A 13,851-nucleotide genomic window follows, 5' to 3' on the forward strand; every position below is an offset into this window, starting at 1 on the left:
ATCAGTTTCTCAGGCTGTTCTTGCTGTTGAATTGGCTCTTTATAGTGGCGGTCAGCATTTGTAGCCCTTTCCACACAGATTTGGAAAAAGAACACAAGCAAAAATAAACTTGTTTGGGGGCAGTGTAAAATAGAAAATCTGTGGTGTGAGAAATTGGCTACTCAGGGATATATTAGTAAAAAATATTGCTGAAATCTGGAAATCTTAACGATCTTTCAAAAGTTCTGTTATTGAATCACATATAACTGTGACATGAATGTTTTTTGTTTCACTGTGCTTTCACCAAGAACAAAATATACTTGTAGCCTGAGGGAAGGTTTGCAGTACTGATTGTACTACCACATCTATCTGTGAAGGAAACAAATTTTAGTTTCTAAACAGAAAGAATGTTTCTAGTGATACTAGAAATAGAAGAGGGAGATTTACAAGTCCTTACTGTCTTCTGTAAGAAGTCTCAAGGTAAGAAACAGCCCTGAAGTTTGCATGTGTGCTGCCCAAGTGGTGGAAAAGGCTGCTAAAAAAAAATAGAAAAATGTGCAGTGTAGGAAAGGATTGAATAGTTCTCTAGAGACAGCCCTACTGAAGTTTACTCAAGTTTGGGCTTTGGCCTTCTGGGGACAGTATATTTTAAATAGTGGAGTAGCAGCCATCTGCTTAGGAAAATGTCTGGGAGATCGTATCAGTTATGCTGAACTTTCACAGGAGGTGAATGAGGATTGCTTTGAGAGCATGTCAGAGTTTTGATAATCAACACATGCAATAAATTAGAAAGCACCAAGCTGCTATTCCCACAGCTCTACCACTTGATTAAACTGATTGATAATTTAAAGAACCTGATTTGATTTCTTCTCCCCTCATTTTTAGTAATATCTTCAAGGGATCAGCAGTGTGTATGTACAGCATGACTGATGTGAGGAGGGTATTTCTTGGTCCCTATGCCCACCGAGATGGCCCAAACTACCAGTGGGTTCCCTACCAAGGGCGAGTGCCATATCCACGGCCAGGAACTGTAAGTACCCTAAAAAACGCAGTAATCAAAGCTGGGAAAACTATGGAAAATATTTTCACACATTACATGGTCCTTGAGCTGAGATCCAGGAAAAAAACTGAAGCAGATAACAAAATGGGGAGGGTGGCAGAAGGGAAAACTAACAGTTCCTCCAGGTCCAAAATGTACTGATTTTCTTGTAGCATATGAAACTGCAATAACAACGTCACTTGGATTTTAATTTTGGCATTCATATTAACAACTTCAGAAGAAGTTTGAGCAATGGCTGGAGAATTCGACTGAAGTCAAATATTTTAATCAATTATGCTGCATTATCCTTTCCTTGGAATTGCTTTTTTTCCCAAATATTGGCTGAGTGATTCTTAGCGAGAATGAACGGAAAACAGAGCATCTGTCTGGCTATTAAGAAACTTTCGATCATCATTAAGTCTAGTACAGTGAAACAGATATCTCTGCAGTGAATGATACGGCGACTAGAATAGTTTCTATCTTCCACTGGCATTTTTAAAAATGTTTGCTTCTACCTGATTCTCTGTTTTTAGTTTACGAATGACTAAAATATCAGTCTATGTAAGACATCCGTATTTACAACTTCCAACTGATATCATCACATTCTAGAAATATTTAACTGCCTTTGAAATTTCCCATAGTCTAAGAAGATGGGACATTTATGAAATGAGCATTAATTGTATGCATGGGGTCGCTCCTCAGCTTGTGTAAATCAGCTTGGCCCGTTTATGTTCTGAACTATCATTGCAGAAGATTAAATATATATGGTACGCACATATATATATATACGTATATGTGTAAATAATATATATGTCTGTAATATTCTTTTAAAAGCCTTCTTAAATATAAGGCACAAAAAAAGCAGGAATAGCTTTGCTTCTTTAATTCATCATATTTTCTGTTTTTATCTCGTATGTTTGAAATTGTTCTTTCAAACTTGATCTTTCAATTGATATATATGCTCAACCTAATGAAAGTTACTTCCTAAGTAAAAGAAAACAGTGGCTCTCTGACAGCCCGATTCTGCAGCACTCCTCCCTCCTTCACTGCAACTGCTAAAGGAATTTCTAATTTTTCCCAGGGTTAAAACACAAGCTCTGCAGCATAGAAGAGATTTCATTTCTCATTTGACGGTGCCTTTTTTTTCCTAATAACTACAGTTAATTCTGATATGTCAGAAGGCTAGATTTTTTGAAGCTGTATTGCTTTACATCTCTGGGGAAAATGTGAATGAGTAGATATTTTTGTTATTTCTTGTATAACTATTGTCACTTACTTTTCAGTCTGACAGACTTACTGTTCATTACTCTGTTTATTTAGATTCCTCTTTGTTTCCAGTATCCATTAACCTTTCTAAACAAAAACAGATAATAGGCATTATTTAGAACACTGGACAAACAAGAGAGTTACCTATTTCTATCACAGAAATAGATTGAGATAAGGGACTGACTGCTGCAGAGGGGCTCTGTTACATTCATTCCTCTGCAGAGGTCAGATGCAGCTCTACTGAGATTCTGAATGCACAACTGAAATAGTTGCCCATGAGACTGGCAGCACAGTTCTACCCACCTCAGGTTATTCCAAGACTTCTCTTAGAGTCTTGAGCTGAGATCCATATGGGAAAAGAATAACTTGATGAAATTACCCAGAGCAAGCAGAAAAACAGGGAATCAAATCCAGCCCCTAAGTGGCAAAGTGACCTAAGCCACCAAAGCTTATGTGAAAGTAAGGAAATGCAGTTAGGTTATATGTGCTTTTATTTCTGTCTATGCTCTTAAAATGAATGTTACCCTTAAAATTTCATTATAAAATGCTTTTAATAAGATTCACAAAGTTCAAAGATGTTCAGATTCCACTGTAAACTGTTTTCTTGCCTAAGGGCAAATGTGATCCCAAATTTTACAAGTTTACATAGCCCTGCAGTCACATCATGTAGTGCAAGATGCCATGCAACTGTAAATGATGATAGAGGGGCTGAGACCATTAATTTCTCCTAGCCCAATGCAGGTGACTTATCCTGAGTTCTGCTGCTTTGAAGAAAGATGAGTCCCCTCACAGTTGCTAAAATTATTCTATTATATTAATAGGATAAAAGTGGATTTTAAAATGAGATACATTTCTGGCTGTAAGGAAGGTTTTTGTTTTTAAAGTGATAGAGTTGGATGTGTTTTCAGTGGCTTTGAAGACTGTTGAGAATAAAGAAGAAAGATTTTTGAAGTTCCTTTAGATCTCAGACCTGGTGATTCCTTTTCCAAGAAATGCAAAAAGAGAAGGGGGAAAAAACCCTTAACGTCTTAGAGTAATTCATTTCCAGATTGCACTGCAGTTAAACAGTGCTGAATTATCTCAGGAATTTAATAGGTGAGGTGCCAGTAAACTTCTCGAGCATCTGGTGACCTACCCAGTATGAGGAAGGGAAAAGGAAAGTAAATTACTCTTTTGAAAAGTAAGAAAACTTTGTAAACAATTCTACATCAGCTTCACATTTAACAAAGGAGTTGCCAGAATTTTTCCTGTAAGACCTATAGAACTTGGGGATTTAAACTTTTTTTTTCTTTTTTTAACTTTTTAACAGTATTTGGCAGAGGAGGGAGGATTTTTGTGTATATCTCAACTGAGGTACCTCATCCTGAATTCTTAACTGACTTTCTGTGAATTCAGCTACAGAACTAAAGTTTTCTTCTGCTTCATGGCACCAAGAGTTATGACCAAAGCACATTTTCTTCCTACCAGAATGTAAATACTGATTTCTTCTGTTCTGTTGGATTCACTAATAGGCCAGTTAGGGGATAGCCTAGTTCCTTCCTCCTGACTGATCAAATCCCCTGATATTGCCTACTGGGGACCAACAACTGGAATTGAATGTAAAATGCAGTTCTTTGACTCTGCTTGAATCCAAGATCAAACTCATTTCTCCAGACCTTTTCAGGATATTTGTATTCAGGCCTGTTTTTTTGCTATCAGTGGGATTGATTTGGTATATAAACACAAGTTCTGATTAATCACCTTGGCAATTAGCTTGATCTAGACCCACTAATATCAAAAATGGTCCTGTAATTAGCACCAAGGATAATGTCTTTGTTGTGTCTCCTGGCTTTGTGTCCTTCACATAAAACATGACAGAGCTTTCCTTCTCAGGACAGTTATTCTGTTCTGTTCTGTTCTGTCCTATCCTATTCTATCCTATCCTGTCCTATTCTGCTTCTGAGTTGAGATTCCTCTGCAAGCAGTTTGGACTATGGATGGGCTACATCTCACCTACTGATGGTGCCCATTTTACTCATTGAAAAGGGAGGGATTTATAGCAGTGGCAGTTGAATTTCATCTCAGTTTTCTAAAGTAGGATGGGATGAATATGAGACACAGCCTAGTCCACTTCAAACTGAACATGTAAAGACACAAGATTACAGTAATTTAGAAAATAAGAGATACAAGAAATAATCTGGGACTCATAATTGAAAGTGTTAAACACATGGAATTATGACACTAATTCTAGTTTTATAATTTTTCCACACAAAATATATCTTAGTCCATAGAATCATAGAATGTCCTGAGTTGGAAGGGAAACACAAGGATTATTGCACACAACAGCCCCAAGAATCACACCATGTGCCTGAGAGTGTTGTCCAAATGCTTCCTGAACTCTGGCAGGCTTCGTGCCATGACCACTTTTCTGGGGAGTCTGTTCCACATTGCTGCAAGTAAAATCCTTTGTTGGAAAATGAGTCAGAAAGTAAATATTTAAGCTATTGAAACACAGCTGAAATTCATTTGCTTATAATTAAAAGGAATATTCATTTAATATTTTTTCAGTGTTTGCCCAGATGCAATTAACAATACTTAGTTCTTCTGTAGTGAATTTTATACTTAGAGCACTTTACATATATTATCTAATTAATTATTATCTAATTATTATGTAATTAATCTTAATAATTAGTATTGAACTGTAGTTAGAATATTAATCGAGATGTAAAGCAAATTTAAAATTGAAGCGTAGAATTTGAAACACAGTTTTTGAGACACACAGTGGTTTGGCCAATAAATATGAAAAGTCTGTCTGATTTTTTTTTTGTACAAAAGAGCAAGTGCATATAATAAAGCTAAAAAGGTTAAAAAAATCACAGTAAAATAGGTAACTAACTTGCTTTCTGCTTTGTGTGCTCCACATGCATTAATCAAATATTCTCCCTCCTTCCATTCCTCCCTTCCATACCATGTAATGAAACAGAATGAAGGAATTTGCTTACTAACAAATATACCAGCAAGGGACAATTTGCACATTATATGTCCATGCTGGAAGAGTCCCTTTGCTTAGTATAGCAACTACTCCTTTTGCCAACATTGATTTTTAAATTTCATTCCTGATGAATTATTAATAATTTGGATCAAGGTGATAGCAAAGACAATTGATTTCTTCTGCTGAGCATACTGCAAGGTCTGGATTCTTGGTTAATAAGATGTTGTCCTCTAGGTTTTTAATTTAATTGGTGGATATTTTATATCTGAATATAAAAGGCAAATTACCTAGGGCATTTTAACACCAGTTGTTTATATTTGAGGTTCAAATACCAGAAAAATAATTATTATCAGCTGGGTTTCAGAGTTTTGTATGTCTTAAATAGTTATCTGAACAGATCAGCATTGGGGTCACCAAGTTTTCTGATGAGTATCTTTGGCCTGGTGTCATTGTGGCTCATTTTCTTCACCCATTCAACAATACTAATATACTACTAATGCTTATGTTAATGTAACCTCTAATTGTTTGTAAAATAATTACCAATTCTGCAGAAGAGATGAGGGCAAATGGTGATGATCAACCACAGTTCTTGAATCACCTGATGGGGATATGGGGTAGCTGAAAGTGGAGGAATACTTTTGTGGCTACCAACACCACGGTCTTACCTCCCCTTCCCTTTTCAGCCTCTGTTTTTTGCTTACATTGGGAGAACATGAGCTAAATGTGAAAAGTAGAATACTCTGCTTTTCACAGATTAGAGGCTAAACTGTCTGGCCCACCCAGGACTATACATGGGGGCAAAGTGACTTTTTATTGTCTGGCTTCATGGGGACCAGATTAATCCCAAGGGGACAGCAACTTTTCAGTCACTGTGCAGGACACAACAGCGAGGAGCTATTTCGGTTCTTTAATGAGACTCGTCTCACTTAACTTTTCACATGGGCAGAATCATCACCAACACTCACAGAAGGCTTTCTTTAGAAGCAGTGGGGAGAAAAAGAGATGCATTTAGGACGTGACTCATTAGATTTGATTTAGCGTAACAGGATCCGTGTATCCGGACTACGTGCATGACACAGGCTTGTTGAGACAAGCAGGAGTTGGAAAAGTCAGTAGAACAGAGAATTGTCCCAGGATTTAAGGATTTTGTTCCTCAGAGAGTAATTCGTACTTCCAGTCAACTTCTGAAGATAACACTTTGAAACAAAGACGATGGCATAATTAATTAAATTTGTGCTGTATACATAACCAAATACTGAAATTGCTTGCCTCATACTGAATGATTTTGGATATTTCAGGATTTCTTCCTTCTGCCAATTAAAGATCAATACTAATCACAATGGACCGAAAATCCTTTTGTTCTGCAGAGTAGTAAGACAAATGGTGTATGAGGATCATTCTCATTCTGTTATCCATATTGGTTTAAATCTAAAATAAATAAAAAAATAGATACTGTCAGTAATAGAATTAAGTTTTGCTGTCAGTCAAAAAACACCTAAATTCCCTGTCATATTTGATTATAGTTTGCAGTAGTTGGGATGATTGTAACGAAATGTATTTCTAATATGTTTCTAGTGATAAATAATAGAATGTAAAACATTTCCTTCTTTTTATTTCCAGTGTCCCAGTAAAACATTCGGAGGTTTTGATTCCACCAAGGACCTTCCTGATGAAGTTATAACATTTGCCAGAAGTCATCCAGCTATGTACAACCCAGTATTTTCCATTAACAACCGTCCAATCATGATTAAAACAGACGTGGATTATCAGTTCACACAAATTGTGGTAGATCGAGTAGATGCAGAAGATGGCCAATATGATGTGATGTTCATTGGCACAGGTAGGAAGTCCTGAATCTACAACGTGCCTCCAGGCTTGGTGGAAACATAAAGCAGATAAAATTTCATACTCTGAAAGACAGAACACTGACAGAACAGTGTATACCTGTGAAACTTTGGGGCAGGACTCAAAATCATGCGTGTGGGGAGCTCTTTGTTACATACATTGACTGTTACAGGTTCAGGCTGTGGCCTGCATAGCTAAACTCTTTAGGAGTTTTGCCAACTGGATTAAGATGAAACCACCCTCTTTTCAACTACTGTTATTAGGGATTTTTATTAGAAATATCTTGCCTTATTAATTTTAATTTAGTATTAAAATGAGGGTTTGAAGTGCAGTGTAAGAAGTATTAACGCAAGTAAGGCAAGTGTCCAGGTATGGGAAATGTCTTGTGTGCCTTTCAAGTATTTCAAGTATTACCTTAAGATGCTCAGCTCTTTAGCCAAAAGGATGCATCATTTTACTTAGGATGAAGGTATCTGGCACATGCAAAGTGTTTTCAGAAGAACTGATATTCAAATAGAAACATGATATCCTTTCCAAAGCATTTTCAGAATCATACAGCTTGGGCATCTCATAAAAGTGGAAATATGCACCCAGAAAAGATATTTTCTCCAGGAAGGTAATAATGAGAAATAAATGTGTCCAGAAATTAGGTGATATTCATTTTCCTAAGTCCAATACCTTCAGAACTGTGCTGAATAGTAGTTGGTGAATCTATTTCTTCACCTCTGAATATTTTCAATTGGTGGTCTGATGTTTCAGCTATGTTGAATAAAAGTATTTTAAACTTCTACTGAACATAATTGCTAGTAATTAGACGTTGGCATCATGAAGCCAAAACAAATCAAACCAAAACCCTACTGTTACTTTTCAGCTTTGGACCAAAGAATATCTGTTTGACTGTCTCTCTTATAACAGTCCAATTTTTTACATGCTTTAAATACAGTTCTGGTACTCTAGACCTGGGGTCAGATTTCCAAAGCAATAAATATCAAGGTCCCTTTCATGTCGATGCCTGAAATATATTATGAGTAAACTGAGAGCTGATGAAGTTTTGTGTACCAAACACAGTGCAAGCATAACAATTCAGACCATTTACTGCAGAAAATGCAGCCCTGCAGAAGGGGTTCCGGCACTTTAAAGCCGTGAACTGAGTTATTAGATACCAGTGCTATAGTATGCTCTTGCACAAAACACTGAGAAGTATTTCCATATGATTTTATACAACACATATATTTTCCATCACTCATTAGAGACTTCAGTGCCATCTAAAGTTGGCAGTATTTGGTGCCTTTCAACAAGTCTTCTGTGACCTGTCAGCTCAGGGAAAAAAAAAAAAATAATGGCAATACTCCTCTTGGCTGTGCTGTGAGGGAACAAGCCCTTTAGCATTGAGAGTATGATACTGAACAAACATAAGGAGCTGATTTAAGTCTATATCTTGAGCAAAAGAGGTGCCATTTATCTCACCAAAGCTTGGTATTCAGAATGAAAAGATGCATTGGTTTCTGCAAGGAAAAGAAGTAAGTTCTTCCAGAGAGAGAATCGTTGTGCTTTCTTCAAGGCCTCTGTTAGAGTAAGATGAGCAGTAACACAGAAATTCCTGTCTGTTTTCAGACAGCGCAGGAAGATTTACTTAAAGCTGAGCTACAGCTTTTAGATAGTTACCATTACGTATACTAGTTCTTTAGTTATCATTATAGTAGTTCTTATGTAAATCAGTCAGGCAAGATCTCCCTCTAAAAGAACCTCAGTGATAATTTTTACCTTGAGTTGGGAATTTAGGCATCCACCTAATTCCCTAAACTATTAATATTCAGGTGTGTGGTAAGTGCTTGGGATTCCATCCAATGTAGGCAATAGCCGTGCCCAAGAACTGTAAGCAAAGTATTGAAACATTGTTACTTGTATTTACCAAAAGATATTTCAGCAGCAGAATCCCACCTTTGTAAGTGTATAGTGTTATTATTTCTTTACTACTTTTAAAGTTACTACTTTTGTCCATAGAAACTGTCCTTTTCCCAGTAGGACTTTATACCCTCACGGGGCAAGAACAGGCATTACAACACCCATGCTTGGAGCTGGAATACAAAAGATGTACCATGCTCCTCTAAGCTCACTATCTGTATTGTGGTTTTCAGAATGAGGAAAGGGCATCTTCCATGTGGGGGAAGAAATTAAAGAGGCAGAGCCCAGGCCCTGCCTGCCTTCTCACTGAGCCAGCTGGTCAAAGTCAAATGAATCAGAAACAGATACACAATCAGAGTGTATTTCCCAAGCAAAGAACTAAACCAGGGAGCAGATTAAGGACTCTAGTCCATTTTCCCACTTGATGATCTAAAGCCAAAATTATGCTCTCTGGGGTATGACTGGGTTTTTCTGTGCAGGTCTGTCCCATCAGATTAGATATATTTCTCTGTGTTTTCCCATTGCTGTTACAGCAGTCTGCATTATTCCCATGTGCTGCTGAACTGCAATATATTGGAGAAATACTTTTTTTTTCCTTTTCATTGAATAACTGATGATAATTGAACACAACATAATTAATAGCCACCCAGTGTGGTCACATTTTCCTTTCCTGTGGGTGAAATCTTTAACTGAGCAGTTTCTTTCCCACTGTGATTGTACTACTGTGTTTCACAATGAAAATAAAATCCTATCGGCATACTTGAAAGTATATCAGAAAAAAACAGGATTTAAGATATGCTCTTAATGCATATCCTGAATGTCTAATGTTTGGGATCCTTTGGCACAGTCAAAGTACCTCTGTCAGTAAAACAAATTAATAACAGTAATTTTATCTTACTAAGCAGAGCCTATTGATCCTAAAGGAGACGCCTCATTCCGTTTGTGTGAAATCGTTTGAAATCCTACTCTGTAAAACTTGATCTAGAACTCAGATAAAGCCCCACTTTGGTACCTGTGGCCTGACCAGAGTCACCACAGTGATTAACACAGTGTATCTTTGACCTCAGAGGCTTTCTTGAGATCAAGCAATTGTAATTGTTGCAGGATCCACTTAAAAGTCAGACCTTTTGTGGAAACAATGTTCTGGGAAGCTTTGTGTGCCTGCTGAGTGCCCACTCAGGCTGTTTCATGAAAAATCTCGCTTTATTTCTAGGAAATGGCATTTGATTGATTCTGATTGAGGACAATCCTAGTCCAACACAGAATACAGTTGTGACACTTTGCTACGCTGTTAAATTTATTAGATCAGAGTTCTCTGGTTTTTACCTGTAAAATGTATTTTCCTCAAAACCACAGTGCAAAATATTAGGATAATTAAGGAAATGAACTCATCCATTAAATTACAAATATAACTAGTGCTATGTTATCTGTCATTCCGAATTACTCTGTTGTAGAAATGTGGATTTTTCTCTTCTTGTTTTAAAGTTTGTATTGCATTTGTTCTATACTACTCTCAATATTTGTTGAATATATTCAATTAACACCAGTAACTATAATGAAAACTACTTCCAAACCCACTTATCTAGTATATTTTACTAGCTTAGTTTTTGCATATAGCTGCCTAAATAAAAACAAAGTTGTGTTTTGCTTTGCTGTTGCTTTAAGAAATAGCTGGGTTTTTTCTTTTTAAAAAAGAATATATGAGTTTGTGACTAATACAAGAAAACAGTGATATACATATTCTTGGGGGGGGGGGGAATTACATCTTTCTAAACTTCCAAAAATATGTATTTAGAAACCAACATCTGCTTAAAGGGAAGCAGATGGAAAAAAAGAAAAATCTCAGTTCTACAGGATATTCTAGGTTTTCTAGGATATTTTAGTACAAATTCATTTAAAGAGGTTAAATACCAGAATTTCATTAAATCGTTAGCTCTTAAGTTAGTTGCCCTATAAAAACATTTTCAACATGTGTAATCTCTTTGTTTCAATTTTATGCATATTTTAAATATAGAAGTGGTGTGTTGTCATCTTTTTAATCAGAAGTTTCAACTAACACACACAAATATATATAATTATAAAATGTATATATACTTGATTTTGTGTAATTGATGGTTAAATTCTTAAGAATGTTGACCCTTATAGTTCTTTCAGAGTTTTATCCACATAAAATGCTTTGTATTTTCCTAAACTATTACTGCTTTAGGATATGCAACATGAAAAGTCCTGGGGGATGTAGTTGGTATACCTATGATACATTTATATGGCACTACACTTGACTGGTTAAAAAGAAAAGTCACATACAGAGTGTCTGCATTTCAGAGAGTCTGCAGTGATGTGTACCAACCTAGAAATTATTCTTTTGCTGTTTTTTTCCTGGAAATTTTGTTCATGGAAACAAATAAATAAATCACAGATGCAGAAGCTGTATAACAGAGGTGGTCTTCAGTCTCAACCACGTTGACAAAACCAAAGGCTGTAACTCTGGAATTTCAAGTGCTGACCTTGTACATGTTAAAGCCAATTGCAAAACTCCAAAAATGTAAATGGATATAATATTAAAATTCTGGCACACACCTATTTCTAAACCAAAGATTGAAGTTGTATGCTTTGTACTCCTCGGTGAAGACCAGTACCTAACAGACAGAGAAATGTCTTAAGGGGCTTATACATCTTAGGTACTTTGTTTGACACAGGGAAGATCTCATGTACTTGAGAGACCCAACAGATTCGTCTGTCTGACAACATTTGTCCAGATGGTTTTATGTCCATACTGTCTTTACATGCATTTTAGGAAAGACAAACATCATATTCAAAATGGACTATAAAACATACCTGGGTAAATGTAATACATTTCCTTCCTCAGTTATGCATCTGTCATTTTATACTGTCACTTAAATAGTATTTCAGTACAGTTGAATTTGTTGCATTTGGATAACTGAAAGACTTCAGTAAAATTCCCTACTGAAATTCAGTGTTTTCTGAGGTTATTTTAAATAGCAGTTTTTATTTTGAATGAGTGCTGAGAGATATGTAGCTTCACAGTCTTTATATGTGAAATAATTATATACTACAAGAAACACTGGCTGCTACAAAACTTAAGTATTCATCTTAAGCACCTGAAAACTCCTTTTTTTTTTTTTTTCTTTTCAAGATATTGGAACAGTTCTTAAAGTGGTTTCAATTCCTAAGGAGACTTGGCATGAATTAGAGGAAGTCTTGCTGGAAGAAATGACAGTCTTTCGGGTAAGTGAGGCTAAATTTCAAGTGTCAGGTTGTAGATTTCTCTGTGGACAGCTGCAAACTCAACTTCTTGCAGTCTAGCCAAGGAATAGCCTGGCATACCCCTCTAATTAGCTTGTTATTTAGAGACCCAGACACCAGTCAAAATAAACCTTGAAACTTTCAGTGCTAGCTGGAGGTTAACAATAAAAGGAATTATATTCTTGACTCTTTTTTGGTGGTTTAAAAAGTAAATTATTATTTCTGAATCTTAGAGCTGTTGCATGCCAGAGTTAAATATCTACCTGCTCGAGTCTAGGAATAATGCCTGTCCGTTGTCTCCCAGAGTTATGCAATATATGAATTTATAGCTGTATCAACTCTTAACACTATTCAGACTATCAGCATATTGTAACTAGGAAGATCTTTGGGTAAACCAGTGATGTGCCCAGATTTTTTACAGCTAAGGAACAAAGAAAGTGTTTATATTTTCAAAGGCGACTTTAGGGACTCAATGTCATGGTTTGACACAAGGCACCATAAACACCCCCTAAACTTCAACACTTTTTGGTGAAAATCAATCTCTTCCATTTTTCCTTTTGAGCCACCTAAAAAATACGGCATCCCATAGGCACTCCTGCGAGGCGAGGCTGAGCAAACCTTTCAAACAGTTTCCAGACAGAACGCAGGAATGTCTCGTGTTTTGTACACAACAACGAATCATTTACATTCCCCAGGTTATTCTTCTTGTCAGTGCCGTTTTATGGCACCATTTCACTGGCTCCAGGCTTTTGGGGGGTTGATACCTAGCTGGGAGCACGAGGTTAATCTGACGGCACGAAGATGATGTTTGCATGCTCGGAGGGCCTCGTGTCGTGTGGTCTCACTCCAGATGTGCTGACAAGGACTGTGTCCTGGACCTGCCAGAGGGGCCCAGCCACCATGTCCTCATCAAACTCAGTTGCCATCCCTTCATCTTTGGTTTCTGAACAGAGACAACATATCTAAACAGAGCTTATAAATATTTTTATTATTATTTCCAATATTATGTTTAGTTTTTCTGATGGGAAATCTTGCTTTTGCTGGTCCCAATCTTGTTTTGAGTGCCAGATGTAACTGAAATATGGGTGTCTCTGTTTCTGCGGTCATTTTTTTTGAGGGCAGAAAGTAGAAACTATGAGTAAACGATGAGTAAAATGAGAGAAGTAATTTGTGAATCCTGGCTTTCTTTTTCTTTTTTTTTTCTTTTTTTTTCTTTTTTTTTTATACATCCAAAAGTCATTACATTAATGCAGAGTAATTTGGCAATTGCTGATAATGTATGAGTCTCTTCCCTAAATCAAGTAGAAGTGCCAAGCTAAAGGAGATCAGACAGAATAAAAAGGGAAACAAGGAAAATAAATGGAGTGAGTTTTATTTCGGAAAGATTTTACAGAAGCAGAATAGTTAGTGCCAAGTTCAAATTTAGTATTTTGCTTTATGTGTGTATTTTTTCATTACACAAAAGGATTTTGGTGCTCTGATTTACTTGAAAGCTTTTTTATCTCCTTTGGCATGTTTTTAAGCCTTAAAAAGGGCATTAATGTACTTCAGTGGAATAAGGAGAATTTGTGTGCGTGAGATA

The 13,851-nt window shown here is 36.5% G+C and overlaps 1 protein-coding gene across 1 annotated transcript in view; it reads left to right on the forward strand.

Annotated features, from left to right (window-relative positions):
- The window catches only part of SEMA3A (semaphorin 3A), a 163,774-nt gene that overhangs the window by 128,911 nt on the left and 21,012 nt on the right, over nucleotides 1-13,851 (forward strand). The window contains 3 exon segments of the mRNA XM_032688743.1: nucleotides 865-1,009; nucleotides 6,876-7,095; nucleotides 12,160-12,251. Of these exon segments, the coding sequence (XP_032544634.1) occupies nucleotides 865-1,009; nucleotides 6,876-7,095; nucleotides 12,160-12,251 (457 nt within the window).

Source organism: Chiroxiphia lanceolata, chromosome 5 (genome assembly GCF_009829145.1).
Source record: "Chiroxiphia lanceolata isolate bChiLan1 chromosome 5, bChiLan1.pri, whole genome shotgun sequence".
Lineage (NCBI taxonomy): Eukaryota > Metazoa > Chordata > Aves > Passeriformes > Pipridae > Chiroxiphia > Chiroxiphia lanceolata.